The 27,955-nt window shown below is 46.7% G+C and overlaps 4 protein-coding genes, 1 long non-coding RNA gene and 1 other non-coding gene across 14 annotated transcripts in view; 4 read left to right on the forward strand and 2 right to left on the reverse strand.

Annotated features, from left to right (window-relative positions):
- Positions 1–3,883, forward strand: part of LOC148386589 (uncharacterized) — a 29,294-nt gene extending 25,411 nt beyond the window's left edge. For all 6 annotated transcript variants that reach the window (XR_015863021.1, XR_015863023.1, XR_015863024.1 and 3 more), the window contains one exon: positions 2,521–3,883. This is a non-coding gene — a long non-coding RNA (uncharacterized LOC148386589). The remainder of the gene's footprint in view (positions 1–2,520) is intronic.
- Positions 3,884–6,124: 2,241 nt separating this feature from the next.
- Positions 6,125–20,832, forward strand: nsd1b (nuclear receptor binding SET domain protein 1b). 2 transcript variants are annotated; one of them, XM_088398256.1, is made up of 24 exons: positions 6,125–6,273; positions 7,144–7,964; positions 8,213–8,354; positions 8,422–8,588; positions 8,669–14,207; positions 14,413–14,525; positions 14,592–14,838; positions 14,909–15,000; positions 15,121–15,163; positions 15,258–15,439; positions 15,512–15,643; positions 15,717–15,840; positions 15,907–16,107; positions 16,174–16,353; positions 16,448–16,604; positions 16,676–16,881; positions 16,941–17,053; positions 17,171–17,317; positions 17,394–17,516; positions 17,588–17,704; positions 17,763–17,904; positions 17,976–18,082; positions 18,162–18,363; positions 18,447–20,832. In XM_088398256.1, exons 2-24 carry the CDS (start codon positions 7,161–7,163, stop codon positions 18,971–18,973), a joined length of 9,807 nt encoding a protein of 3,268 aa, XP_088254382.1. In that variant the 5' UTR covers positions 6,125–6,273; positions 7,144–7,160; the 3' UTR covers positions 18,974–20,832. The 2 variants fall into 2 exon arrangements, with proteins under 2 accessions (XP_088254382.1, XP_088254384.1); XM_088398258.1 differs by having other exon boundaries at positions 8,216–8,354.
- On the reverse strand, positions 20,700–23,829 carry rab24 (RAB24, member RAS oncogene family). 2 transcript variants are annotated; one of them, XM_088398259.1, is made up of 9 exons: positions 23,445–23,829; positions 22,632–22,814; positions 22,458–22,526; positions 22,279–22,357; positions 22,133–22,200; positions 21,970–22,069; positions 21,769–21,819; positions 21,502–21,561; positions 20,700–21,408 (listed from the first exon to the last, which is right to left on the reverse strand). In XM_088398259.1, exons 2-9 carry the CDS (start codon positions 22,746–22,748, stop codon positions 21,338–21,340), a joined length of 615 nt encoding a protein of 204 aa, XP_088254385.1. In that variant the 5' UTR covers positions 22,749–22,814; positions 23,445–23,829; the 3' UTR covers positions 20,700–21,337. The 2 variants fall into 2 exon arrangements, with proteins under 2 accessions (XP_088254385.1, XP_088254386.1); XM_088398260.1 differs by having other exon boundaries at positions 20,700–21,405; positions 23,445–23,826.
- pgrmc1 (progesterone receptor membrane component 1) lies at positions 23,496–26,298 on the forward strand. 2 transcript variants are annotated; one of them, XM_088398262.1, is made up of 5 exons: positions 23,496–23,515; positions 24,427–24,758; positions 25,442–25,597; positions 25,708–25,811; positions 25,961–26,298. In XM_088398262.1, exons 2-4 carry the CDS (start codon positions 24,464–24,466, stop codon positions 25,800–25,802), a joined length of 546 nt encoding a protein of 181 aa, XP_088254388.1. In that variant the 5' UTR covers positions 23,496–23,515; positions 24,427–24,463; the 3' UTR covers positions 25,803–25,811; positions 25,961–26,298. The 2 variants fall into 2 exon arrangements, with proteins under 2 accessions (XP_088254388.1, XP_088254387.1); XM_088398261.1 differs by lacking the exon at positions 23,496–23,515 and adding an exon at positions 23,871–23,975.
- Positions 26,299–26,637: 339 nt separating this feature from the next.
- trnal-caa (transfer RNA leucine (anticodon CAA)) lies at positions 26,638–26,748 on the reverse strand. Its single transcript has 2 exons — positions 26,711–26,748; positions 26,638–26,683 (listed from the first exon to the last, which is right to left on the reverse strand). It is a non-coding gene; the product is annotated as a tRNA-Leu (tRNA).
- Positions 26,749–26,903: 155 nt separating this feature from the next.
- Positions 26,904–27,796, forward strand: cox7b (cytochrome c oxidase subunit 7B). Its single transcript, XM_088397951.1, has 3 exons — positions 26,904–27,063; positions 27,397–27,512; positions 27,594–27,796. Exons 1-3 carry the CDS (start codon positions 27,027–27,029, stop codon positions 27,675–27,677), a joined length of 237 nt encoding a protein of 78 aa, XP_088254077.1. The 5' UTR covers positions 26,904–27,026; the 3' UTR covers positions 27,678–27,796.
- Positions 27,797–27,955: the final 159 nt, after the last annotated feature.

Consider the following 27,955-nt stretch of genomic DNA (forward strand, 5'->3'; position numbering starts at 1 on the left):
TCCTAAAATCTTAATCACTCCTGCCGGACCCCCCGACCGCCCCCTTCTGCGTGTCCTCATGGGAGCTCGCGAGAGAAAGCAACAAATAGCCAGCGTGCACACAGGCTGCATTATTCTGCTGCCGCCAAAAGCTAATGGCCGCCTCGACTGACAGACTTGTGGCCTTCGCCCACCAACTTGAAAACTTTGCTGTCCTTTTCCTGTTTATCGGGGCCAAGTTTCAAATCTTTGCGGGAGTCCCAAGTGAGCGTCAGCCTGGCCCGACTAAACGGGTCGCCTGGCTGACTGACTTATTGACTGACTTGTTTCCTGTTGGGTCGTGTGTTGGTGTCAGAGCAGATTTATGTCACCTGGTCCGGGTGATAACTCATGTCAGACGCAGTCGGGGGGGCTGAGGTCGACGGGGGCCCGCTCATAAAAGTCTGCGCTGCCCTTTTGTTTTGTTTACATCTTTCCCTCCGTCCAATCTGTGACTTCAGATGTCATGAAGATGTTCCCGCCCCCTTGAAAAACAATTGTAACAAACATAAAACTCACTTTTTTATATATATATATATATATATATTGTGTAAATTAATATTTGTGTACCTAGGGGGTGTGGCTTAGCAAGGGACATCAAAATCAAGACCAAAACTCATAGATTGAGTCATTCTATGATTCTTATTCATTTCGGATCTTCTGATTGGTTGAGGCCGTTTTCACCGCAAAGATCTTGAACTCGATTCCAGCCGGTGAATGCGTTCAGTCTCACGCACAGCGGGTGTCGAGACGCGTTCGGAGGTCACCGTCTACTTTGCAGCGTTCAAGGACAAAAAGACAAAAGGACGCCTTTGTTTAAGAGCGCCGCATCCAAGAGACGGCGGCGGAGGAATCCGCGGGTGGAAAGACGACACACAAAGACGAGCGCTCTTAAAAATGAGAAAATGAGAAAAGCGCCGCTCACGCCCTCGATTACAACTTCTCTCAAAGCGGCCGCGAGACCAATAACAACTCCCAAAAAAACTTCGTTGTTTCTGTTTTGTCGAGACGGCTGTTTTGTGTTGATCCGCTATCTTTTTATTTATCTTTCTTGTAGCGAACTGACCGAAAGAAGGCCGTTTTTCTCCGTTTTAAGTTCAAAGCTGTCTTGTTTCCAGATCATAATGGCCGCCCCAATTAGAGGCTCATAGCATCCATATCGAATTCAAATCCAGGTGCGGACATTTATCCACTTCCAAAGGAATCCTTACATGTGAATAATTACGCCGCGCTCGTTTGTAATTCGTGCGGGAAACGTGCGCGTATGGCCGGTCGGCTGGCCGGCCGGCCGCTGCGGCCAGATGTCTTCTTCTCTCGACAAACAAAGTGGAACAGTGCGTGTAAACACGCCATCTGCGCTTTGTTTACACGCCCTCAGTTGCTCAAACAGACAGATAAGTCTTTCCCGGGGAGCGACGAGCCTTCTCCCGCCAAACAGGACAAGACTCGAACCAGCAGGCCATCTTTCATTTTTTTTTTTATGGATTTGCAATCTCTCCTTACAGCAGTCAACGCACGGCATGATGATAGAGGTTCCTAATATTGTGGTGACCTGACGAGGGCAACCGCAGTGTTCCAAAAATATCTTCAAAAACAAAAGAGCATTCATCAAGTCGTCAATCCGTCTTTGGGCCCGACGTCGGCAATATTTGCGTTTACGCAACCTCAGACCTCAGGCTGCCGTCCGTCTGTCTGGCGGCAGATGAGATGGAGGGGGGGGGGCTGACCGCGAGGCTTCAAGCTGCCGCAGAGTTACAGGTCAGCCCGCGGACAGACAGACACAGACAGACAGGTGGACGCGCTTCATGTGAGCGCCGTCTGATTGGACCTTGCAAGCCTCCATATGTGGCAGGTTAAAGGTCATCGTTTCTCCTGCGATTGGAACTCGGAAGAAGATGCCGCTTCTGGTAAATGACAAAAAAAAAGTGAGCCCTCTCCAGTTGTCACCACTGATGTCAAAATCTGAAGTGGTCAAAAGAAAAAAAAAAGCTTGGGGGATCCCCGTTGAGGTTTCTAGCCGTCATCTGTCAGGTCGACTTGACACCCGAGGAAGCTTTGAATGGGGACGCCGGCCCGGCTGACCCGACAGTGGCGGCCGGCGCGTCATCTGACAGACAGAGACGTCAAGTCATCACCGGAGACATCGCCGTCCAAGACACAAAGACGAGACCGAGTCGGACGTGGGTCAGTGGGCCGAGCCGCTTGTGCAAAAGATGGGATTCTTCTTGACAGACCGGAGGTGTGCGCAGATCTGCCGCCTCATCTGTCTCCCGCCAACTCCCGCTGATCGGATCCGCCCCGCCGGGCCGATTGACATCTCAATGAGACGAGCAGCGGCGCGCTTTTAGCGGAACCGCTTCACGGTTTGCGGCCTTTGTGCGGCAAAGTATCCGTGGCGTAGCCCCTCCTTTCTATCCACCTGCGTCCCGTCGAGGAAGGACGCCGGTTCTGCTCCCCGGAAGCCATCAAAGTTCTGAAATGTGCGTTTGTTTGTGTCCGCAGGCCCGGCAGCGGCCGCACCCACCTCGGCGCCCCCCTCCATACTCCCGCGGCGGGACGCTTGGAGAAGAACCCCTGGCCCCCCGCCCGCAGTGGACCTCATGTGACCCACACCATGAGAGTGGCAGGGAAGCACAAAAGCACGCTGGAGAGTTTTAAAGGTACTTTTGAGTGGAGAGCTTTTTGAAGTGGACATGTTGAGGCCGCGTGCAAAAAACACTGAGATGAAAAACAGATCTATCAATCCTGTGTGGATTGGAAAAAAACTTTTTGGGGCGTCCTTTGCAATATTGATCTTTACGATTAATTCAGAGAAATATTTTGACTTTCATCCCTTCATTTTTTTATTTTCCACATTTAATAGAGATGTGCTTCTCCAAGCCACATCTCACAAACATAATACACAATCCCGCGTGCTCCACCCCCTGGTCCTGTTGAATGGGGGCGGATGGGATGGAGTGGGGCGGGGCGGGGCAGGGGGCTCTTCCTTTCTCGAAAGAAGACCCCGGCCACCCGTCTAAACGTGGGCGCAGTGAGAAAATGAAGACCTCTGCGCCCCTCGAAAGCAGCAGGAATTTCTCATTAAGCGTAGATTTGGGACCCCCTTCACTCCCTCGAGGGAGGGTGCGGGGGTTCTCCCTCAGCCGGCAGCGCCTCTCATTCACCTTTTCTCTTTTTCAATCACGCTTGCAAAGCCCCCGAGCCACTTCCTCTTCCTTTCAGTCCCACTCCTCACACACCTTTTTGTGTGCACGTTCTCTTACGAGGCCTCAAAGATTTCTTTCTTTTTTTTGATGTTTTCATCATAATAGACTCTGGTGATATTTGTGTCCCAAGGCAGTTGAGGCAGATTCTCCTTTTCAAAGCGTTTCCCATTCCCACTTTGGAGTAGGATTAATGAGGATTATGGAGATGAGGCGAGGTAATGAGTTGTGAGGACCGCCGCTTTTTTTTTTTTCCAAACAAAACACAGCCAATGGCGATTTGGCCGCTCGTGGCTTTTTCACGTTTTGGCCAGCTGACTTTGGCGCCTTTTCTTGCACAGCAGCCCCCAGCTAAGGTTTTATTTTGAAAATGGAGCGTGCTGTTAGAAAAGGCTTTGTTTGAAAACTGGCTCAATTGTATTGAGAAATAAGATTGAAAAATGTATGGAATAATAGATTGAGGGAAAAAAAGCAACATGGACTACAATCAAATCCAGTAGAAATAATTCTATCATTCAATATTTTAATGTATTTTTTATTTAGGCCATTCGTAATTACGTACTTTTCATAAAAAAGTGATACATGTTAATTTTATTTTTATCTATTTTTTATAGAATTATAAATTACTCGTGATGTATGTAAATTAAACATGAAAAGTTTAATACCTATTGTGTATGTATTCTCATGAAACAAGGCTTGTTTTTACAATAAACCACTCATAATTTATTTTATTTTATTAGAAAATAAGTGATAATAGATATAAATCAAAAAAATTATTAAGATGTCGTCTATGAAATAATCAAATATTGCATCTCACGGCCACTAGGGGTCCTCTTATCACACTAATGCGATGTGCTACCGTTAAAATGTTCTCATCTCAGCATTCCCGTGCAAACTTGTCAAAAATTGGCATGTCCAGTCGACTTTGTGCCGAGAGAAATGAGAGAATGAAACTGAGAATTAGAGAGAGAGAGATCCCACGCGGGCCAGAACAGCTGACAGCTGGGTTCAGCTGAGGTCAGAGGGCAAGCATTGGCGGTGGGGGGAGCAAAGCAGAATTTAAAACAACAGGAAGACACACATGCACACATACTTGTGCGTAGTCATCGATGACTTGCCCTGTTTACTTGCTTCCATAACAACTGCAACAGCAAAGGTGCCAAAAGGACGTTCACGACTCGTCAGAAGAAGACACAGAAAAAGTCAATTGATGCTGCCATGAATGGTGCTGCCAGGCCCTACTGGCAGAAAAACAAACTTCAGTGTCTTGCTCAAGGACTCTTGGACATGATCATCACCAGGCTTCAGGATTGAACCCACCACCTATCTTTTGGGGAGGCCGCACCCCACGTGATGTAAAAAAAAAAAAAATACCCGTGCCAAAACCCGCTACTGGTGTGGATTTCAAATCCGGCAAAAGAGGAAAAAAAGATTTATGGGTCCAAACCAAGTGCCTGAATCTATAGCGTCTCATTCGAGGTGCTCTGGCTCCCTCTAGAGTCCATGAGTTCTAAATGCAAGCTTGAGAAAAAAGTGCTACACTGGCCCTATTGTGAAATTTAGAAATGTATAATCAAAAATGAAATATCTTAAGGGCGCATACTTTGCACACACAGTATGCATATGTTTTGTCCATATTTAAAATAGCAATTTTGTAATACATCTGGGTGTGTGGTCTTATATGCCCCCCCCCCCCCAGTAGTACTGCTTAAAAACCCTCCAGCATTGAAGTTGCCCATTTCTGATCTATATATAAAGTTTGGTGAAATCATGGTTTGCCATGAAGTAAACTTACTAATAATCATATTACTCATATTACATTTTTGAGCAAAGCTGCAAGTTAGCTTTAGTTATTAGCTAGCAAGATCCCCAACAAGGGATTAGTAACTCTTATCAGCCTGCTTTGACCTCAATAACAAGTCGAGGCAGCTCGGCCTGCACTCACAGCGGCTACCCCTGCAATTGCGCGCGTCTACCAACAGGGGGCAGTGATGTCCCGCAGCTCAGCTCAGCCCGCCCCACTCCGACTGTGCTACGGGCCCTCTCTTGTCAGCCTGTGCGCGGCGGCGACTTTCTCCCCTCTTCCCTTTCTCAACCTTTTCCCTTCCTTGCCGCAAATGACCCCCCTACCGAATGTCTCAAAACACGCGAGTTTCGTCACGACGGCGGTGAACAAGCGCATCTGCGCGCCGTGCGTGTACGCGCAGTTAATTCGCGTCGTCGTGTTTTTTCCACCCCCTAACAATAAGGTTCGAGTTTGTGAGAGGAGGAAGGTTGCCATTTTGCGATTTACGCCGCTTCCGCTATTCAATGTCGCGGTGCGAATGCGTTCAAGTGCATTCGCGTTAGTTGCAGGGATCCATATTGTCAGTCTTGCCCCGACGTTCAAACCCACGCGTGTTAACACTTTGTGGGCCTATTTGTTCGCTTGTCACCCCCCACCCCCCCGTCTCTCCCTCCACCGTCACCTCCCGTGAGAGTGGAGTGGAGGACTCCATTTTGAAGGGTGTGCGGCCACTGAACTCAAGTCCTCGTCGCAGGGAAGAAAAGGGAGACGAGATGCAATATGGCTTCACGCGTGTTTTCGTCTTGAGTGTGAATCTTGATCTTTTGATGAAGATCAACATGACGGCTGGGTGGAAGTTCGGCGCGTGACGTCACCGCCGACGACTGCTCGTGATTGACGGCTCGTTAAGGCGAGGTGGGCACATGTGGGAAGGTGCTGTTTGTAGCCAGGAAATGGACGTTTGTGTCCGATAAAATCCACGTTTATGTTCGAAAGTTGTGTACCAAATAGAGTGGGGGCACATTTGTCTTGCAGGAGCATATATTAGAGGGGAGGTGTTGGAGCAAGAGGAGGAGGAGGAGGGTGGTGGAAGAAGAGGCGGAGGAGGGAGGGAGGGTGAGTGCTCCTCGGGATCCGGGCCTAGTAGTGCCGCCGCCGGGACTCTCCTGTCGCGCTCATCCGCTGTCAAAAATCCGAGAATTGCCTTATTTAGGAGGCACAATGGAGGCGGCGGGGCTCGCGCGGAAGCTGCTTGACATGGGAATGGTAAGAAACTCGTCCCGGATGTCGCGTTCGGCCGCGTTTTGCGTGATTTTTTTTTTTTTTTTACGTGCCTCTCTAACCACACTGATGCGCGCGCACGCATAGACACAAGTCTATCCGATCTGCGTGCGCGCGCGTGTGTGTTTCTGGCGTCGTCCTCTGTTGCATGTTTTGTTGTATTTTGACACCACACACTACAGATAGACACAGTGTCAAACGTGCATTTGCACACGCAGTGGCACGCGCACACGCACAATGAGGGCCATTTTAATGCATCCGTGAGTGTGTGTCCTCATGCAGCACATACACACAAACACGCTCACATAATACATACAAACGCATGACATGATCTTCATCACATGGACCTCTCATCCCGTAATGGCTGCACCAGCCACAAACAAAACATGTCTCCCAAGATGTCACCCAGTCCAGTTGTCATTTGACACACAATGATGGCTTTTCTTGTCATCTTCACCTCAAGGCGAGGTTTCCCAAGCTGCGCACACCAAAGGAGAAGACGACGATATGATTGGCAGTAGTTTTCTACAGAGTCGTGATTTTCTGCTCAAATTAGTCTATTAAATTAGTTAATATCATCTTTTTTTATTGTAATTCACCATAACATTTTTTTTCAAGACACACGGTGAAACTCTAGAACAATATATATATAATATCTGATATTGTGGAGACTACCGATACCAACCACTGATGCTTAAGGCAAAAATAAATGACAATGACCTCCTGGCCAGTAGTTGGCGCCAGACCGCGGCAGATGAATACATTGGTGAATCATTTGCAACCAACCACCTTTAATCTTACTGACCCCCATGTTGGGTATTAATTAAATAACTGATGTCATTGTTCCCGTTCCAGGGAGGAAGCTTGCCAGCATGAGTGGGCCACATGCAGGCCCAAGCCGGGAGTCCAGCCGCCCTAGAAGCCCTGCTTGCGACGTCTCCCGCCATCCTCGATCCAACCACAATAACGGCCCCCGCCCAAACATGTCCGCCGCCGCCTCCTCCCTGCAGCGCGCATCCCTCTACGGTTTTGCGCAAAGGGACCCCTCGCCCCCCTCATCCACCTACAGCCCCCTGAGGAGGCTGCAGCACCTCACCACCATGGTGAGCCAGCCCGACTTAGTTCTGCCCGCTCGCCCAGGTAAGAGCTGGGATTGGGGGTCCGATGAAAAGGAGTCGGAGCGGGACTCTTGGGTGGACAGGGATTACTACGACGGCAGTTTTGCAAAACAAACCGAGGTCCAAAGCTCCAAAGAGGAGCCGGCAGCCACCTGTAGCAGTCCCAGTGTGTCAGAAAGGAAGACTGATGGTTGTTTCTCGTGCCCGGCAAGCCCGGCCTTCTCTCTCGATAGCAGCAGCCCCTTCGCAAATGGCCTCCTTCACTTTGAATCCTCCTTGTTTGAGGACGAGGACAACGACGACTGTGACAAGCGGGAGGCGACGTACCTCGCCGTCACAGACTCTCGGGATAAACACAAGACTCCAGAGAATGAGCTTCAGTCCGCCTCTGTGGATTCGCACTCGGCACCCAAGGATACAAATGTTTCATCAGCAAAAGTCATCACCCGGTCTCAGTCGTCGGGCTTTCGCCGAAGGTACTGGGATGTTTCCGACGACGACTGGGAGAGCGACACGGACCTCTTCCTGTTTGGCGACAGCCCCTCCAGGCATTTGATGGCAAGTGCTATTCCAGTTGCAATCCTCCATCTTTTTTTTTTTTTTTTTTTTTTAAATGGAGCACCATCTCCACTAAACCTGTCGTAAATACTCAACTTTATCTACACAGTCTTTTGTATTAGTCTCAGTTTAGCTAATTAGATGGCCTTGATAGGTGGGAAAAAAAATGAAGTATTAAATTAGTATTAAGTATTATACTGAACATATAAATGTTTCATGGCTGTTTTTTTTTTTTGCATGGTCGACAGCAGAGCGACATGAAACGAAGCTCTGTCCCACCCGTCAAGTTTCTAGAGGGCGAGGTCATTTGGGCTAAGTTCAACAGACGGCCATGGTGGCCGTGCGAGGTGATTGTTGACCCCGCGAAGGGAGTCTATCACAGGGTGAAAGGTGAGCCAGTAAAGTTTAAAGTTGTCTTGTCGTTTGGACGCTGACTGATCATTGTGACTTTTTAAAGAGCCCAGTGATCGGCCGTGTCGGCTCTACTACATCAGGACTTTTGGGGAACCAGAGGAACAAGCCTGGGTGGAAGATAAATCAACTCATATTTTTCACGGAGGCTTTCAATTCGAGCAGCTTGCGCAGTTGCGTCGGAAGGCCAAGCAAAGGGGGCAGAAATACACGGTAATTTTTTTCTTTGTGTCTAAATAATTGCTGTAGGCAACAATCCAATCTGGATCTTCACTGATTCTCTCTTTCCACAGATCGCTAAACGCTATGAGGCATCTTGGAAATTCAGCGTGGCTGAAGCCGAACGTATTCTCCAGCAAAGACCCAACATAGACTCTTTAACCATGGACAATTCCTCAATGGTGACCAAGTCCTGTCCATCTGTTTCACTTTCTGGCCCCACGGCAATCTCCAACCTTCTGGAAAATTCGCACACAATCAATGGATCATCTTCCCAGGTATCATCCCCAGTAGAAAATAACAAAGGCACTTTAAAGAAGTCTTCTGACAAGCGGGAAGACTTGAACTCCTCAAATAAGCAGTCGAAAAAGAGACGACATAATAGCACCAACCAATCAGATAAGAATGTAGAGTGCCCTTATTCGGACCTTGACTCGGTCCCTAAGATTTTGTGTCCTAAAGCACTTGAACGTCAAACTACATCGACTCATTCACCTGCTAATGTCGCCAAGGAGGAAAAAAAACAACCAGAGATGCAAAGTGGTCTGTGGTTCACTAAATCAGGCAAAGACAGGCGACCTAAAACTGTTAGTCCGGATCGATCAGATCCTACACTTTTCAGCAATCTGCTCAGCAAGAAAAAGATCTCCGCTGTTAATAAAAACATCATGGCTCAAGAGGATTCCGCCTCCCTCTCTGGGCAAGATGAACAGGCTGGATTGGTAACTAGCGGAACAAAGCTGGTGTCTGAGCAGTTGTGGCAGTTGGACTCTAAAAATACCATTGTAGCTAACAAACCTTCCAAAGGTACTGTTGAGCTGTCGCCACAACACCAGCAGTCGACGGATTTTTCCGATCCTCTCGGATTGTCACAATTGCAAGAGTCCGTGGTCTTTTCTGAACCTTCTGGATCTTCGCAAAATCGCCAATCTGAGGGTCGTTTTGACCCTCAAGAGTTGAAAGATGTTTCGGACTCTCGGGTTTTGGCACAAAAACAAGAGTCGGTATTGTCTTCTGATCCTCGAGGGTTGTCACAAAAGCAGAAATCTGTGGAGTCCTCTTACTCTAAAGGTCTGTCACAAAACCACGAGTCTAGGAATTGTTCTGACACTCGAGGGTCTAGTCAAAAGAATAAATCTTCATCAGACTCTCGGGGATTGCCCCAAAAGCATAAGTCAGTGGATTCATCTGACCCCGGAAGAATATCACAAAAACATAAATCTGTGGCTTCTTCTGACCATCAAGAATTGCCTCAAAAGCAGGAATCGGTGGAATCACTTCAACGTTTATCCAAAAAACAGAAGTTAGTGGATTGTTTTGGCCCAGAAGGATTGTCACAAAAGGAGTCCAGGGATTCTTCTGACTCTCAAATATTCCCACGAAAGCAGAGGTCAGTGGATTATTCTGATTCTTCAAAATCAACCCCAAAGGAGAAGTTTGTCGATGCTTCTGATCAACAGAAGCAGAAATCCGTCGATTCTTCTGATACTCAACGATTGTCAAAAAAACGGGAATCCACGGATTCTTCTGTCCTTCTAGGATCATCACAAAAACAGAAAAGTGCAGATTCTTTGTGCCCTCAAAAATCAGTACAAAATTCTTTTTATCCTGGATCATTGTCACAAAAGGAAAAATCAGTGACTTCTTCAAACCTTCAAAAATCACCGCAAAAGCAAAAATGCGTGGATTCTTCTGACCGTCAAGGACTAAAGCACGAGCCAAGGAATTCTTCTAAATCTCGAGAATCGTCTCAAAAGCAGAAGTCAGTCGATTATTTTGGCCCAGAAAGAGTCTCAAAAAAGAGGTCAAGGGATTCTTTGAATCACCACCAAACATGGTCACAAAAGTCCAAGGATTGTTTTGACCCTCAAGGATCTCAAAAGCAGAACTCAGTCAGTGATTTTGGACTTCAAGCATTGTCAATAATGGGGTCAAAGGATTCTTTTCCTCATCAAACTGAGTCCAGGGATTTGTCAGACACTCAAGGCTCATCAAAAAAGCAGAAATTTCTAGAGTTGTCTGACCATCGAGGATCGTCCCAAAAGCAGAAGTCAGTGGATTCTTTTGGTCTGAAAAGATTGTCACACAAGGAGGAGTTCAGAGAATCTTCGAACCTCCAAATAGTGTCACCAAAGTGGAAGGCGATGGATTCTTCCAGCCCTCAAAGATCATCGCAAACACTGGAGTCCCGCCACTTTTCTGACCTTCACGGATCATCGCAAAAGCCGAAGTCACTGCTTTCTCACTCTCGAGGATCACCCCAGAAGAAGCCTCACTCTCAAGAATCATCACAAAAGCAGAAATCCCTACACACTTCAGACCTTCAAAAGTCATCCCAAAAGCAGAAGTCAATGAATTCTTCTCAACCTCAAGGATCATCCCAAAAGCAGAAGTCAGCAAATTCTTCTCAACCTCAAGGATCATCCCAAAATCAGAAGTTAGTCGATTCCTCAGATGCCCATCGATCGTCACAGAAGCAGCAGTCAGTGGCTTCTTCTGACCCTCAAGCTTCGCCACTAAAGCAGAATTCCAGAGATTCGCTTGATCATCGAGGATCGTCACATAAGACAAAGTCCACGGCTGCTTGTGACTCTCGTGAAGTGTCAAAAAAGCACGAGTCCTTGGGTTCTTCTGACCGGAGACAATTGTCGCAAAAGCAGGAGTTGAAGTATTTTTCTGACACTCGAGTTTTGTCACCGAAGCTGAAGTCAATGGATTCCTCGAAACCTCGAGGATCATCACAAAGGCAGGAGTCCAGGGACTCTTCTGACACTCGAATTTTGTCACAAAAGCTGAAGGCAGTAAGTTTTTCTGATCCCCCTGGGTCACCACAGAAGCAGATAGCCAAGGATTCTTCTGACCCTTGTAGACCATCGCATAAGAAGAAATCAATAGATTTGTTTGAGCCTGAAAAATCACCCCATAAGAAGAAGTTGATGGATTTTTCCGACTTTGGGGTATCGTCAAAAAAGCTGGAGTATCGGCATTTCTCCAACCCCCAAGCATCGTCAAAAAAGCAGAGTTGTAAGTATTCTTCTGATCCTCCAGTTTCGTCTCACAAGCTGAAGTCAGCTGATTCATCTCAAAAACACGACTCCAAGGTTTCCTCTGACCCGCGTGGAACATCACATAAGCAGAAATCACCGCATCCATCTGAGGTCCAAAGATCATCACATAAGCAGTCATTGGATTCTTCCGACCCTCGAGTATCGTCCCAAAAACTGCAAAACCGGAATTCCTCTGATCCCCAGGGATCCTCACAAGCGTCTGTGGATTCTCGTAGGTCCACTGAGAAGTCTGCTTCTTTAAAGGGCGGACAACTGATTCCTAATTCTAAACACAAAAGTCCGAGGCCTTCAAGTAGCACACCCGTTAAAAGTATCAGCAAGCGACCCGATGTAACGTTCAATAGTCAAAGTGATCCATGTCAATGGAGCACCAGTCAAAAAATTGCTCTTTACCAGACAGAAGAAAGGGAAGTCAATACCAAGACTGATGTCTCACCAGACCTTCACGATGCTCTGATTGCCCACTGCAAACTACCATTTGTTAAATTGATGCGCCAAGACACCAATATTCAGAATTACTTGAAGTCTCAAAGTACTCCGAGCCAAAACGACCAAACTGGATGTCCAGAGACAAATGAACCCCAAAGAACAGTTGCTCACCCCTCCTCGAAGTCAGACCAGATGGACCGAGCAGCAAGTATCTTTCAAAATAGTGTGGACAATAACATTTCTCAAAACAGTGAAGACAAAAGTGTGTCTGGAAATACCAATGGCAAGAGTCTTTTGGGCAATACCAAAGATAAAAGTGTTTCTGGAAATCGCCAAGACAAAAGCGTGTACAAAAATGTTTCTAGAAATAGGGAGGACAAAAGGCCTTCCGGGAAAAATGAAGCTGTGTCCGGGTATGGTGAAGAAACCCCTTTTCCAGAATTTTCCAGAATCAGTGAAGACAAAAATGTTTTGAGAAAAAACGAGGACAAAATTGTGTCTATAAATGGTGATCACAAAGACGGTGAAGACAAGCATATTTTTAGAAAAAATGATGATGGCCAAAGTTTTTCGACTCATAGTGGACACAAACTTCTTGTGGGTAAAAATGTGTGTCAAAATAATAAAGACAAGAGTGTGTCTGGAAATAGGGAAGACAAAATAGTTTTCCGAATTGCTGAAGACCAGCATGTTTTCAGACGGAATGAAGACAAAAATATTTGTGGAAGTGAAGATAAAGATATGTCCAGAATGACTGATTCCAAAACTGAAGACATAAGTGTTTCTAAATGCACTGAAGACAAATATGTATTTTCAAATACTGAAGACAAATGTGAGAAGACAATTGTTTCCAGAAACAGTGTGTCCAGAAAAGATGCTGACTGTTCAGAATCGGAGACGGAAGCAAAGTGTGCTCCAATTTCTTGCGATCTTTCACAAAGTTCTCAGCAACCTTGTTTGGTGCACATCGCAACCCCTGTGCCCTCTCAACATGATCAAAATTCCGAATCTGGGAAAGAACCATCATCCCCCGAGACCAATTATCTTACATCAAAACCCATCACTGATAAATTACCAGAAGTTCTTCCGCCCGCCCATCTTCCAGCCAGCAACCGACTGATGTCGAGAGCACTGAAAACCATGAAGGTCCTGCAAAAGCTGAAGCATGGAAAAGCCAAAAGGAAGGCTGCTCAGAAAGAACTCTTGCGTCATAGCAAAAACCAGACCAACCGTTCTCAGGACCCAGAAAACAATTTGGACCTGAGCAGTAAAGTCAAACCGGCCCAACATTGTGACTCTGATCAGGACACCGTGTCCAGTTGTAAAAGCCCTCCCTCGATCTATTCCAATTCCACCGAAGTCAAGAGTGAAGAGGAAGTGCTTTCAGTGTCTTCAACGCCACCAATGGACTTCATCCCCCTCACCTCCAATGTAAAAACAAAGGAGGCGAACCAAAGCACCTCTTTGTCGTCGCCATTTTCTTTTATGAATGCTTTGAAAAACACTAAGGAGGTCTCCTTCCAATCCTTGACCGACGAAGCCAACGGCAAAGCCCTCGCCTTCAAACCGGACATGAACTACAAGTTCAGCACTTTTCTTATGATGATGAAAGACATGCATGACACTCGAGAGCGCGACGGGGCTCCCTTGGAACTGGAGATTGGACCGCCAAGTGCCCATGTCAAGAAAGAACCCTCGGTGATACCTGGGACGGCTCCACTCGAAGGACAACAATCCATCGTGAATGAGGATCCAGATTTTCGTCCGTACGTGGACACAAGTAGAAGGGGGCCTTATAAGAGAAGGAGCAGCTCCACTTGGATGAAGAGTAAAGCTGACCGCAAAGTGCCTAGTTGGCCTGCCGGGTCTGGACCCGGCTACCCAGGCGTGGGATCCTTGCTGGGGATTGACATTTCCTCTGTACTAGATTACTCGTCGAAGGTCCGATCCCTGTTGGATGTCCAGGCCTGCCACTGGGAGGGCCAGGCTGGCAACGATGAAGGATTGTTGAGGTGGGGCGGAGACTTTGAACAGATGAATGACTTTGTCTCCAACTGCACCAAAGCCAAGACCAGCCTGGCCCGTAACACCCGAGAAGGCCATGACGATTTATCTGGTAAGGAATGATCTTCAAGATTATTATTTTCGAACAATGCTACAGTTCTCAGAAGTTTTAACTCTTGACTCAATTCTGAGTCAAACCAAAAGGGGACATGTACGTATCCCTGTGGTACTCCTTTGGCCATTGTAAATATATATATATATTTTTTTATCTCAACATTGCTCAATTCTGTGTATTGAAACATTTTGACATCTTTTAGCCAATAAACGAGTGCGGAAACCAAGCAAGAGGCTCCTAGAATGGACTGAAGAGTATGAGCAGATCTTTTCCTCCAAGAAGAAATCTAAAAAGCCTCTTCCAACAATTTCAATGGTAAGTTAAGAAGGAGAAAAAATAAGATTCTGTATAAACAAAGTTCAAATCTGGCGCTCCCCTTAGGACAACCAAGCACTTTCATCTCAAGCACCTGTAGTGGACAAGAACCTGGAGCCTCCATCCTTGAACGCACTTCCTGAAATGCAGACTCCACCTCCGGAGGAAATCACCCTCACCACGGAACTCCAAATCCCCAGTGCCCAAAACGCATCCCCGCAGGAAGCGCCGGCGCTTTCCATCGACACCTTGACCCCGCCTCCCGAGACTGACGCCGAACCGCCACCGATGGAAGACCTCGCCAGAGACGACCGTGAGATGACGATAACCTCTGCTGGCTCCGGTCGTCATCCGTCAACATTCTTGTGACGTTTTCCTTCCAGGCAAGCTGCAAAAGAAGCGGAAGAGGAAACCAACTCCCAAGATCCTGGAATATTGTCTCGAAGCTGAGGCCTCGGCCGGACCGAAGAAGAAGGTACTGGCCTCTGGGCACTTAAAATGGCCGCTACATCAAATTCTGCTTATTATTATTATAAAATCAAAACTGAGCATAATAGTTTTTGCAAAGATTTATATTTGATTTTTTTTTTGACAGCTCAAAATTGTGAAGAGCAGCTCGTACGATGCTCCTGAAACAGGTCAGTGAAAATCATTTGCACTCCTTCGGATTTTAGCTTCCAATTGCAAAGGTATGAAAAGAAAATTCAGCTTAACCTCACTCACGCTATTCAGATCCTGATCCTCCCGCTCTAAAACCGATGAGCCCGGTAGTTTCCGCGTCACTGGCGACGGCGACCCACCTGACTCCAGCCAGCCCCCCCGCGCTGGCACCGGCGCTGTCCGAACAGGCGGACGGCACGCTTTCAGATCTTCCTCAAGCGGATGACGGGTTCAAGTACACAACCGAGTCGGAGGTATAGCAAATGATTTCATCCAGTCAAAGAATTCTTGGATCTTCATTCTTTTATTTCAATTTTTCTCTCCAGGGTGAAGCCTCCATGTTGGACCAGAGCTTCTCCTCCACCCGAGACGAGTCATGTGGCGACGCGCTCGGACTAGGCAGGAGGATCATCGGTGACCGAGGTGGCCCGGCCTCTTTGAAGGAGAACGTGTGTCAGGTGACCTCACATTCGGCGCCCGACCTTTTGTTGTTTCGTTTTTTCTTTCTAAAGGCAGCTTGTGCGTTGTCAGGTGTGTGAGAAGACGGGCGAGCTGCTGCTCTGCGAGGGGCAATGCTGCGGCGCTTTTCACCTGGCCTGCATCTCATTGGCCGAAGCCCCCAAGGGGAAGTTTGTGTGCCCGGAATGCAAGTCAGGTAAGAACATTTTTTTTTCTTCTTCTTGAGAAAGGCTAACGCAAACAGTGTCTCCTCATCACGTAGGCGTTCACACTTGCTTCGTGTGTAAGAAGCGTAGCGAGGACGTGCGGCGTTGCATGATCCCCGTGTGCGGCAAGTTCTACCACGGCGAGTGCATCGCCGCCTACGCGCCCACTGCGCCCGTAAGTCGAGGCTTCCGCTGCTCCATCCACGCCTGCCTCGCCTGCTTCATCGCCAACCCCGGCAGTCCCTCCGTCTCCAAAGGTGAGTCGCTGCCGGGCTTCTTAGCTTCACGCCCCCTGCTGGCTTCACACCTATCACTGCTGCCAGGTCGTCTGGTCCGCTGCGTCCGCTGCCCGGTGGCTTACCACGCCAACGACATGTGCATGGCGGCCGGCTGCGTGGTCCTCTCCAGCAACAGCATCATCTGCCCTAACCACTTCACGCCGCGGCGCGGTGTCAAGAACCACGAGCACGTGAACGTCAGCTGGTGTTTCGTCTGCACCGAAGGTAACCATGAAGCAATCGGCGGGCCGGAACCAAAAAAAATTCTTCATTGTACAGCTGCCACTAAAAGTAACATTGTTATAATATCGTCCTGCAGGGGGCAGTCTGCTGTGCTGCGAGTCCTGCCCGGCGGCCTTCCACCGAGAGTGTCTGAACATGGAGATGCCCAAAGGCAGCTGGTACTGCAATGATTGCAAGGCCGGCAAGAAACCTCGCTACCAGGACATTCTGTGGGTCAAGGTGGGACGCTACAGGTCAGTAACACAACCGGAAAGGAAACCACCAGGAAAGCAAATGTGTTTGATTGGCCGCTCTCTGCGCCAAGATGGTGGCCCGCCGAGGTCAGCCACCCCAAAAACATCCCGGAGAACATCCAGCGCATGAGGCACGACGTGGGCGAGTTCCCCGTCCACTTCTTCGGCTCCAACGACTACCTGTGGACCTACCAGGCGCGGGTCTTTCCCTACATGGACGTGGACGCCAACAGCAGAGAGAAGATGGGCAAAGGCGTGGACAACACTTACAAGAAAGGTCAGAAAACGCCGCCCGCCATGTCTGGACAAATCGTGACATTTGCGCTTCCTCGGCAGCTCTGGAGGAGGCGGCCGTACGCTTTCGCGAGCTTCAGGCCGAGAAGGAGCTTCGGCAGCTTCAAGAGGACAGGAAGAACGACAGGAAGCCGCCGCCGTACAAACACATTAAGGTCAGACAACAGAAAAAAATTTGAGTCAACTTTTCTGAATGATGCCTTCACCAAAACTTGAATCCTACCGTATGACATTCAACTTGGATTCACCCGTCTTGACTCCGCCTCCCGCAGGTGAACCGGCCAATAGGGAAGGTCCAAATCGTCACGGCCGACCTGTCCGAGATCCCGCGCTGCAACTGCAAGGCGACGGACGAGAACCCGTGCGGCGGAGACTCGGAGTGCATCAACCGGATGCTGCTCTACGAATGTCACCCGCAGGTGCCGCCCCAAAAAAATAAAAATAATATTCCGTTCCATTCGCTTCTATTTCTAAGAAATACAATCCCGCCCGCAGGTTTGCCCTGCCGGCGAGCGCTGCCTCAACCAGACGTTCAGCAGGCGTCAGTACAGCCAGGTGGAGATTTTCAGGACCCTGTCTCGAGGTTGGGGGCTCCGCTGCGTGCACGACATCAAGAAGGTAGAACAAGCTCCTCCCACCCGGCTTCTTCAATGCGGTCGCTTGAGGCGTTTCCTCACGTTTTCCACCAGGGCCAGTTCGTGAGCGAGTACGTCGGCGAGGTGATCGACGAGGAGGAGTGCCGGAACAGGATCAGACACGCCCAGGAGCACGACATCTGTAACTTCTACATGCTAACTCTGGACAAGGTACGTGCAGGCGCAAATACAAAGGTAGCAATGGTGGTCACGATGGATTTGGGACTAGGATCGTATCATCGACGCCGGTCCGAAAGGGAACGAGGCTCGCTTCATGAACCACTGCTGCCAGCCCAACTGCGAGACGCAGAAGTGGACGGTGAGCGGCGACACGCGCGTCGGACTGTTCGCCCTAGTGGACATCCCGGCTGGTAGGCTCCTCCACAAAAACAATAAGAAGAAACAAAATGGACAGATTCTCATTGAATGTTCTCGTGCTCAGGCACGGAACTCACCTTCAACTACAACCTGGAGTGTTTGGGCAACGGCAAGACGGTGTGCAAGTGCGGCGCGCCCAACTGCAGCGGCTTCCTCGGCGTGAGGCCAAAGGTCAGCTTCTTTCTTCTCACTTTTTTTTAGCTCGGATGCAGTTATGGAATTGAGTATTCTACCGGCTGTTTTCCAACAGAACAACCCGCCGTCGGACGACAAAGGCCGCAAGATGAAGCGGCGCGGCCACGGCAGAAGGAAGAAGAAGGTGGTGGTGACCAAAGAACGCGAGGACGAGTGTTTCAGCTGCGGCGACGGAGGCCAGATGGTCTCCTGCAAGAAGCCCGGCTGCCCCAAGGTCTACCACGCTGACTGCCTCAACCTCACCAGGAGGCCCGCCGGTCAGTGTTCGCATAACTTCCCCCTTCCATAAAATAATTTTGCAGGTGTCAAAATGATTGATGATTTATGCTCTTCTTGCCAGGCCGCTGGGAGTGCCCGCGTCACCAGTGCGACATCTGCGGCAAGGAGGCACTGTCCTTCTGCGAGGCGTGTCCCAGCTCTTTCTGCGAGCAGCACCGCGAGGGCCTGCTCTTCATCTCTAAACTGGACGGAAAGCTTGCCTGCACCGAGCACGATCCGTGCGGGCCCCACCCGCTGGAGCCGGGCGAGATCCGCGAGTACGACCAGACCTTGACGTCAGGCTTGGGGATGGCTGTCATCACGCCGCCGTCGTCGTCCACCGTGCCGCGCGTCCGACCCGCCGGCGCGCCCCCCACCGGGATCCGGGATGTCAGCCGGGACTCCTTTCCCACCTTTACCATTCCCGTCTCGGCGCCGGCCGCCTCGCCTCCTGCGGGCGGCGGCTTTGACCTCCCGCAGTACTCGCCCATCTCCTCCTACGAGGAGGACGAGGAGGAGACGCCGGAAGAAGAGAACGAGGAGGACGAGGAGGAGGCTCTGGAATATCTGGAGATTAGAGATGATGAGGAGAAAGAAGAAGAGGAGTGACGCAGTGGTTTGTTACTACCCAATCGTAGCGTGTCGTTTATTCTGTTACAGGAAGCACTTGCGACGCAAGCTCGGACCCTTTGCACACATTTGCGACAACTGTAAAAAAAAAAATAATAATAACAAATGTTTCATTGGCACGGTGTTGCACCATGACCTCATTTCCAGCGTTCGCCAGCCATTCACCTCAGGAGACTCAATATGAGAGCTGTCGTCTGCCTTTTACACACCTAACAATTGGCCAAATGATCCAGGGGCGCCGCTAGGGGGTGGCCAGGGGTGGCCCTGCCCACCACACAGTCTCACCCACATAAGACGCTGTTGTGCGCTCCACCAGCAACCTGGTGGGAGACCTTCCTTCGTCAGGGAATCATTTTTATCCATCAGACCGTTTCATTTATTTATTTGAAGTGTAAAAGTTTTTGAGCCAGCTTTCATTTTGATTCTCACGCTTCCTAATCCCACTTGAGCAGAAGTCAGCCTCTATTGGACTGTTCTTTCCCGTTTCACTGGACACTTGTTGCTTCCTTAGACGCTGTCAGCAGGCGGACATTTTGGACCTTTGGACCAATCAAGGGAGCGACGCAACGCCGCGCCTTTGACGGCGCTTCATCCAAATGTGAAGGTGACCAATCACAAAACATCACGGGCGGGATCTTGACATAGCACTCGAGTCCGAAAGACATTTCTCAGAATATGAGGGGGCAATTGCGAGATGGACAAAAGTATTGGGACACGACCCTTAATCGATTAACGGTTCAGTGGTTGAGCTTAGTTTATTTCTCTTTTTATAGTCCTCATTTGCAGTTTACCCCAAAAAAATGATCAGGGATCGGTCAAGGGTCCCTTTCACGTTGATATTTCAAGAACCTTTTGCTCTCCCCTGAGCAAGAAACGTTGGATAATTACGTGCTTCCAATTTATTTTATTTTTTTACGTCGTGTCCCGATACTTTTGTCCAGATATTTCCACTATGATGCATTTATGGAGGGCAAAAAAAAAAAACTGGTCTTAACACTGAAACACCAGAGAGATGGCACTAAGTTGCAGTGTGTATGCCGTAGTCATTTATTTATATTACTGTAATTGTGACGCACAACTGCCACCGTGTTGCTTCTGTGTGCGAGCGTGTGTATCGTCCTCAAGACTAAATTAAGTATTATGTGTGTGTGTGTGTGAGAGCGATCTGCCTAAAAGTGTCTTCTCCCTGGAGCTATTTTGAAGAAATGGATCGGGCGCCCCCTTACTAACATCTCGTTCCAGTCAGTTCCGTCTTGCCGTCATCCATACGCAAAATATACAGTAAATATATAAATATATATATAGAGAAAGAGAGATGTTGTGAAATAAGCACTTTGTACTGGCCTCATTTTTTTTCTGCTCCATCATGAAGCCAAAATAAAAAGTAGAACTGCAAGTGGCAAATTTCCATTTGAATAATGTGTTACCACCTTTCTATTGTGCGTTTGATGTGTGAAAAGAAATTCACATTTAAGCTCGCCAACATATTGTGTCCCCCCCCAGCTTATTATTTTACAATTAAAAATCTTTTCAAACTTAAAATCTTTTGAAAAATATGATTTTACAGAAACAGTTTGATTTAAAAAGAGCGAAAGATTTTTTTTTTCATGCACAATCGTTTATTTCACAGTTTAGCTGGATGTGTGAAATGACCCAAAAAAAAGCCCAGCTAAGGATGACTCATGACAAATTTTGAGACTTGTAATTCCACAGGAGCGCTTATATTTGAACTTTTCTTTGACAGCTTGTATTTAAAAAAAAACTACAACATTCAAGCAGTTGTTTGAAGCATTATCCGGCACTGTGATTTGAAAAGGCAATAAATAAGTGCGCAAACATATGATGGCTGAGTGTCAAAAGATGTTAACATTATTCTGAGGTTGACTTGTCAGTTTTGTGCCATTGAGGTCTTTTTCTTGACCAAATTTCCCACTGGAGGAAATCAGCGCCAAAAAAAGGGAGGGGTGGGGGTGCCTGACAGACAAGGGTCAAAAGGTCAATCACTGTTTTTCATTCAGGCAGCTCAGGCTGTGATGAGCTGATCATGTGATGCAAGACACAAAGTTGAATTCGCCAGCGGTCCTTTTCATGTGCAGTCTTGACGGCTGTAAACTGCATTACACTGAAAAGGTAAGCAGAAAAAAAAAAATCACAGCAGCTCAGTAGTCTTCAATCGACAGCTTTGGAGCGGGAGATCCTCTTCTGGATGAAATGTTCTTTAATTCAAAGCTCCACCCCGGGAGCAGAGACGCCTCCACACAGTTTGTCATGGCACAAAAGAAATGACCATTTTGCTCTCTTTTTTTATTTCCTTCTGTCGTCTTCCACAGTTGTGGTCCGGCGTCAGTTGCTGTTGCAGCATGAGTAGAAGTATGACTCTTTCTTCTGGCCCAAGTTCACTCCTGAATCTTCTGCTGAAACAGCGCAACGTCTTAGGTTTGTGTTCTTTTGAACATTTTCAAATATTTTCTGAGATCTTTTTAGGTAGAGAATACGTGAAAGCTCACCTGTCATGTACTGGAAGGTGGCGTTGTTGTAGTCCTCGGCCACCTTCTGGAACAGCTCATCTGTGGCGGTAAGAGACTTTGCTTTTCATTTGATTTCATACAACAAGGGAACAACAATTCCCTTGTGCTCTGGAGCATTCCATTTTGTGTTTCATAAAATTAGCACGTGGTTGCCCATGTGATCATTGGAGGAATGGACGGACTATGAATAAATAAATTCAAGCGTGGAGATGTGAGCAAGCACGTCTGCGGGTGACGGTGACTCACCCACGTTGCTTCCGGTTTTACTGGAGGTCTCAAAATGCTGCGCTCCGATCTCTACAGAGTCATTCAGGATGTGACGGCACAGGAAATATTTTACAATCAGGGCATTTGACTTTTTCAGTTCTTCCGCTAAAACCTGATTTGACAGTTAATTTCAGAAAGCCCAGTTTCCCCTTTTTTCAGTCGGCGCTTCGTGTTTCTTACCTTCGACAAAGTCCTGAGTGTCATGGTAGTCGATCTGACGGAGACTCCGGTCTCCTTGGATCAGGTCGCTTTTGGTACCGCACAAGTAGATCTTACAATGCTAATGGCAGTTGGAAAGAAAAATATGAATTATGTTCAAACACAATAAGAGAAGCTCTCGTACCTCTTCGCAGTTTTGTAGTTCTTGCACCCAAAAACGAGCTCGCTGGAAACTGCTGCTGTCTGTCAGATCTAAAAATCCACGGAAAAAAATTCTATTAAATCCAGCAGACATGAAACATAAAATGGCCGTCAGCACATGCCATTTACCGTAGCAGACGATGGCTGCCCGGGCTCCTCTGTAATAGATTCTGCTCATTGCTTCATAGCGTTCAGATCCGGCCGTGTCCTGAACAAAAACGTCCTTGTGAATGAAACGGTTATATAAAGCGGAAAGACGAGAGGTTCTGCTTTGAGCTAGATGGCCATTAAGGCGGAACCTGACTCACCCATATTCCCAAGGTGATCACTTTGTCTCCCACCTGAATTGGTTTGGCCACAAAAGCGGCACCGATAGTCTGCAAGGAGGAGATCAAACAAAAAAGACGTTTCAAATTCATAATATCAATTTATAATCCACAGATTCATAACCTGCAAGCTAAATATTCAAACTGGGATCTTACGTTTTGATAAGGTCCATCCAGGAAGCGGTGGTGGACGTATCGCTCCACCAAGCTGGTCTTGCCCACGCTCTCCTTGCCCAACATCACCACTTTGGCGTCCACGCGCATGCCGCTCATACTCCTCAATCACGCGTGGAGGGAAGAAGGAAGTCAGTGTGTAAGGAAAAAAGAAAGAGCTGGCCTCTGAAAAGAAAAAGATGCATAACACTTGAAGGAATCTGAACGTATTTGGAGATCGAAATCAAAGGAAGTTACACAATGTGTTGTTTTAGACTAAAGTCCATTGTGAGTATTTTCAGCATCCTGCACTTAAGCAAAATGACATACAAATCTTCTCCCTTAGTATTAACTAAATAAAATATGTCAAATCATGCAGATCATTTTTTCCTTGGAAAAAATATCTACAAAACATGTTCTATTTTGTCTATTTTATTAAAGAGAAATATCTTTAGTCTAGAATACATGACAACTTTTTCCCTTCACGGGATTACAGCTAACTCGATATTCGTGTTTTTTATGCTTTTAACTTTTCAGGGTGGCTTTTTAATCCCGTGTAACAAACCAATCCGTTTATTAACTATTTAATTAAAACGGAGTATAAAGGAAAATGTTTAGTTTTTAAAACACACCTTAGTTAGCAATTTGTTGCGAGAGAAATACACAGTTCGGGTATATTAATAAATCCCGAGGCCTGAAATCAACACTCGTGTTTACTTTGAACCGATTTTTCCAATTTAAGTGATTTTTATGTAGCTTCCTAAAAACGAAACAATAAATAAATCTGTTGGCTGTAGGGGAAATCCGAGCTCTTACGAGGCAGCTAGATGAACTCAACACGTCTTCATCGTCGCTCCACAACAACAGCAGCAGCAAAAAGCCGAAAGGTAATGTTGACATGGGCGTCTACGAAATATTTTGTTGGACGGCCGAGAAGGTGGCAGAAGAGGCGCTTGTCATCTCAGCCCAGCCTTGTCAAGCTAAAATGAGCTAAAGCAAAGCTAAGCCGGTTGCTCTTTGCGAACGTGCCCTCCCCTGTTGCGCAATGGCACAAAACTACAAAACGTTCCAGAAATACAAAATGAGCATAGTTCCAAAATGATAAAAAAATTGGAGATGTTATGAAATGTTGGTTAAATGCGAAAAGAGGAACGAAACGGTGCTTCCGAGGGGGGAAATGTATTAAACTCAGCTTTGTTTATTGAGGTAGGAACTAAACATAAACGTCACGGGTGGCTTGTATCCGGACGGAAGACAAAAACAGGCACTCGAGTTGTTTGGACTGAAATTTCAGTTTCTCTCTCTTTTTTTGTTTAAAAATTCATTAATTATTACAGAAAAAGCACGGTAAGTCGCGTTATTGTTAAAATTAAGTACAAAACATCAAATTAGCGTTGCGTACTAGAATACTAAAACAAGCTACATTGTTTTCTTTGGGTGAATAACCTTTGTAAACCTGAAAATACGTATCTTTATTGCGTTCTGTATGTTTCATTCATATTCAATTAATTGCACGGTAATCTGGTTTATTGACCAAGTTTATTGGGAATGCATTAACAATACACATTAAATGTTAACTATAACACAACTAAACACACGTGTTCATAGTGATTTACACAAACACGCTACGTGACTTGTATGACGGCCATCATTTAACATCAATTTAATCGGATTTATGGTATTTTATGTAAGAGTTTGGCAGGCGTCTAACGTTATGCGATTGGACGGAGTTGCAATAGCGTCATAATTCCGAGGCCGAGGTTGGCTGAAAGCTCTTTACTTTCCCCCTATTCTCCAGACACGCCCACACAGAGGAAAACACGGACAGAGTCAACATGGCTGAAGCGGACGACCCCGAGACAACTTCAGGCGGAATCTTGCAGGAGATTTTCACGTCTCCTTTGAACCTGGCCCTGCTGGCTTTGTGTCTTTACTTGCTGTACAAAATTTTCCGCGGGGACAAGCCTCTGGAGGTGGAAGCAGCGGAGCCGCCGCTGCCCAAACTGAAAAAGCGAGACTTCACCCGAGACGAGTTGAAGCCTTACGATGGGCTGCAGAGTCCCAGAATCCTCATGGCTGTCAATGGAAAAGTATTCGACGTGACCAGGGGCAGCAAGTTCTATGGGCCGGGTAAGCTTTCCTGGATAGTTTCACACAGGCTGCATGTTTTATTGAGACTCCCGTTGTAGCATTAAAAGGGCATAAAAGGTCGACCTTTCTCAATTTGAGGTTTTCTGACTTAGATCACCGTTCCATAACATAGTAGAAGATAAAAATAGCCCGCTTATAAAGGAACAAATAGCAATGAACAACAGGGTGAACTGTTTGACAAATTAACCCGAGTTGCATCAGCAAACACAGACACACACTGTTCGTTCATTCGTTTGTTTATTTGGGCCGAATTTCAAGAAAGCAACCAAACTGAAAACTATTTAGGAACTCCGAGCTGATTCGAGTTGCCAAAATATTCCGAACTTGTGGTCAAATGCAAAGTTGCACTAGTTTGCAAGACAGGTCCACCTGGAAAATGCGCACTCTGGTGGAAGCTCACCTCGTTTATCTCATCTGAGCGTTCCAACCTTTGTTGCGTGTCACCTCTGACCGGCATGAATGAATGGATGACAGTTTATTTTGATCAGTCATTGTAAAACTATTGAGCTCACGTTGCGTTCATGCAAACTTTTTTTTTTCTGTTATTGCACTACAAGCTGCTTGATCCTTATTTGTGCAGCCCCCCAAAAAATCCATTTAGGAGGTAAAAAGAAGAAAAAGAATTTTGGAAAGGTTCTTAGATTATATCACGTGTTTTCCAGACGGTCCGTACGGAGTGTTTGCCGGCAGGGACGCATCCCGAGGCCTGGCCACCTTCTGCCTGGGTAAGGAGGCCCTGAAAGACGAACACGACGACTTGTCCGACCTGAATGCCACGGAGCTGGAGAGCCTCTCCGAGTGGGAGGCCCAATTCACATGTGAGTGTCGACAGGAGCCCCGCCGCTGCAAATATTGACTTTATTTCTTTGCTCACTGTCAAGCTAACAGTGTCAATTATGAATACCTGTCTCATTTTCCGTCATTCCAGTTAAATACGACTACATCGGGAAGCTGCTAAAGCCCGGCGAGGAGCCGACAGAGTACACAGACGACGAGGAAGTCAAGGACAAGAAAACAGACTAAAGAGTAGAGGTAGAAAAAGCCGCCGATGCATTCATCATGACGGCGTTAGCATTAAGGCTTAATGCTAATGTTATTGAAATACTGTTGATCTCACACCAAGTGCTCACTTCAGTGTCACCTTGGTTCCTGAGATGCTCAAATTAATGTTGATGTCACAGGTGACTTTATGCCGAGGCAGCGCGGACTGCCACCGCTTTCCAGAAAGGAAAATGGGGCCATTCAGAACGACTGTAACCAGTGAGGGAAGATGTTTATTTTTTTGTTTGTTTTTGTTTTTTTAGAGGTGGACCAAGTGTACTCCTTTCATATGAAATCATGTTTCTCACTTTTCACCGTCATTCCCGTTCCAAAACGCCACATACTCACGTTTATTGTAAATTCAGTGAGGTAATAAATGTCATTTGCTAAGCTTTGTACAGACGGACAGACTGAATGTTATAATACCGTCAGCCTGGAAATGATATCCATTTAATAAATAAACCTTTGAAAAGAGCAATTTCTTGTTTTGTTTTATTGGAGTGTTGCCTTGTGGTATATCACAAAAATAATCACTGTATTTGAAGAATTATAATCTACATAAGTACTTAAATGGCAGTTCATGCAAACATTTCACTGAAGAAAAAAAAAATCCACAATTAAATGATCTTAAACACAGTTTACCAGTATGTGCTATTGAGATGATGCAAAATGTAAAACCAGGACAGTTACATTTATTTAAAGACAAGCGATTGTAACGTTATTACACTGAAAAAAAAAATGCATTTAAACTCAAATAAGAAGTTTAATCTGAGTGAGCCATAGCTATTTATATACTTGAAAGAACATCAAAAGTTTGTGTCAGAAGTGGGATTCGAACCCACGCCTCCATTCGGAGACCAGAATTCCCGTCCTTCGGAAGGAGTTTAGTCCTTGAGTCTGGCGCCTTAGACCACTCGGCCATCCTGACACTGACAACCGACGGAGCAATACACTGCTTTTATTTATTAATCAATTCTGGTATGATTTAAAGTTCTTTCAACATGATATTTAAGTTATAATTATTGCTATTTTGTCGTTTAAAAGCTACAGAAACGTAAAATAGCACATTTTCTCTTGCTATATTTATCCAGTGCGCATGCGCCGGGACAATGAAACGTCACTTCCGCTCTTTGGCTGCAAAACGGCCATATTTGCACTTGCGCTGTTCAAGGGTATCTTCCACCTACCTAAGCCAGACTCGTCGACATGTATAGATTCACCAAAGCCGTCGTCAACATCAGCGGTAAGACGACTTGTTATGGAATATTTATATATGTATGTACTCAAAAAATATCTTTAGCTATTACTTGTCTGCGAGTCTGGAGTCGCGTCTCCAATGGGTCACCCCGGTTAGCAGGCTAACACGCAAGCTAATGCTTCCAGTTATGTTTTGAGATGAGTTCCAAGAGCTTCACTTTTGCAGCCAGTTTGCAATGTTGTTGTTGATGATTGCGTCACGATTTACTGTGAAGATGGACTCTATTTGGGAACTGCAATCGGAACCGCGTCGTCTCAACAAAACTAATTTCACAGTTAATATAAAGATGAAACATGGTCCATGACTGTCGTCTTCCAGGTCAAGCAGCACGCCAAGTGAGACACGGATCCACCGCTCCGCAGGACTTCCACTCAAAGTATGGCACCGGCGTATTGCTCGGCGGCTTCGCCTTCTGCACCGCTGTGTGGTCATACGTAAGTGTAGCTCTCCTTTTGATAGCAACTTGACATCATTAATCCAAAATCAAACCTTGTTTTCCCCCTTTTCCCTTACAGGTGGTGACTCAGACAGGCATCACTTGGAATCTGTCCCCCGTTGGGAAGATCAAGCCCCAACCATGGAGGGAGGCTGATGAGTAAAAGAAAAACAAGCAGCCATGGTTGAGATCCAAACAGAAATCTTTCGACTGTACAGCTGAGTAGTAAATACCTGCCTGAGTGTGTTTCATTATTGTCAAAATAAATTAAATGTGATTCTAGATCTGATTTGGGTTTCTTCCCCTTTAAGCACTGAGTACAACTGTATGTTTGCGTATTACAAAAGATAAACACACACTGATGCTTTTCAGTAACAATAATTTGAGCAAGAATTTCATTTTCTATTAGGAGTAAGGTTTGTTTGGTACTGTTAGTTATGA

Source organism: Syngnathus floridae, chromosome 15 (assembly GCF_059516105.1).
Source record: "Syngnathus floridae isolate MCC-2025c chromosome 15, RoL_Sflo_1.0, whole genome shotgun sequence".
In the NCBI taxonomy this organism is placed as follows: Eukaryota; Metazoa; Chordata; class Actinopteri; order Syngnathiformes; family Syngnathidae; genus Syngnathus; species Syngnathus floridae.

Bases quoted from the DNA above. Each gene is read 5' to 3' on its own strand.
- nsd1b (XM_088398256.1), top strand. From the start codon at position 7,161: ATGAGTGGGCCACATGCAGGCCCAAGCCGGGAGTCCAGCCGCCCTAGA. The intron at 14,208-14,412 runs GTAAGGAATGAT...GACATCTTTTAG, and splicing joins AGGCCATGACGATTTATCTG to CCAATAAACGAGTGCGGAAA. The intron at 17,705-17,762 runs GTACGTGCAGGC...ATTTGGGACTAG, and splicing joins ACATGCTAACTCTGGACAAG to GATCGTATCATCGACGCCGG.
- rab24 (XM_088398259.1), bottom strand. From the start codon at position 22,748: ATGAGCGGCATGCGCGTGGACGCCAAAGTGGTGATGTTGGGCAAGGAG. The intron at 22,527-22,631 runs GTAAGATCCCAG...TCCTCCTTGCAG, and splicing joins TGGATGGACCTTATCAAAAC to ACTATCGGTGCCGCTTTTGT. The intron at 22,358-22,457 runs GTGAGTCAGGTT...GTTTTTGTTCAG, and splicing joins TGATCACCTTGGGAATATGG to GACACGGCCGGATCTGAACG.
- pgrmc1 (XM_088398262.1), top strand. From the start codon at position 24,464: ATGGCTGAAGCGGACGACCCCGAGACAACTTCAGGCGGAATCTTGCAG. The intron at 24,759-25,441 runs GTAAGCTTTCCT...CGTGTTTTCCAG, and splicing joins CAGCAAGTTCTATGGGCCGG to ACGGTCCGTACGGAGTGTTT. The intron at 25,598-25,707 runs GTGAGTGTCGAC...CCGTCATTCCAG, and splicing joins GTGGGAGGCCCAATTCACAT to TTAAATACGACTACATCGGG.
- cox7b (XM_088397951.1), top strand. From the start codon at position 27,027: ATGTATAGATTCACCAAAGCCGTCGTCAACATCAGCG. The intron at 27,064-27,396 runs GTAAGACGACTT...GTCGTCTTCCAG, and splicing joins AGCCGTCGTCAACATCAGCG to GTCAAGCAGCACGCCAAGTG. The intron at 27,513-27,593 runs GTAAGTGTAGCT...TTTCCCTTACAG, and splicing joins GCACCGCTGTGTGGTCATAC to GTGGTGACTCAGACAGGCAT.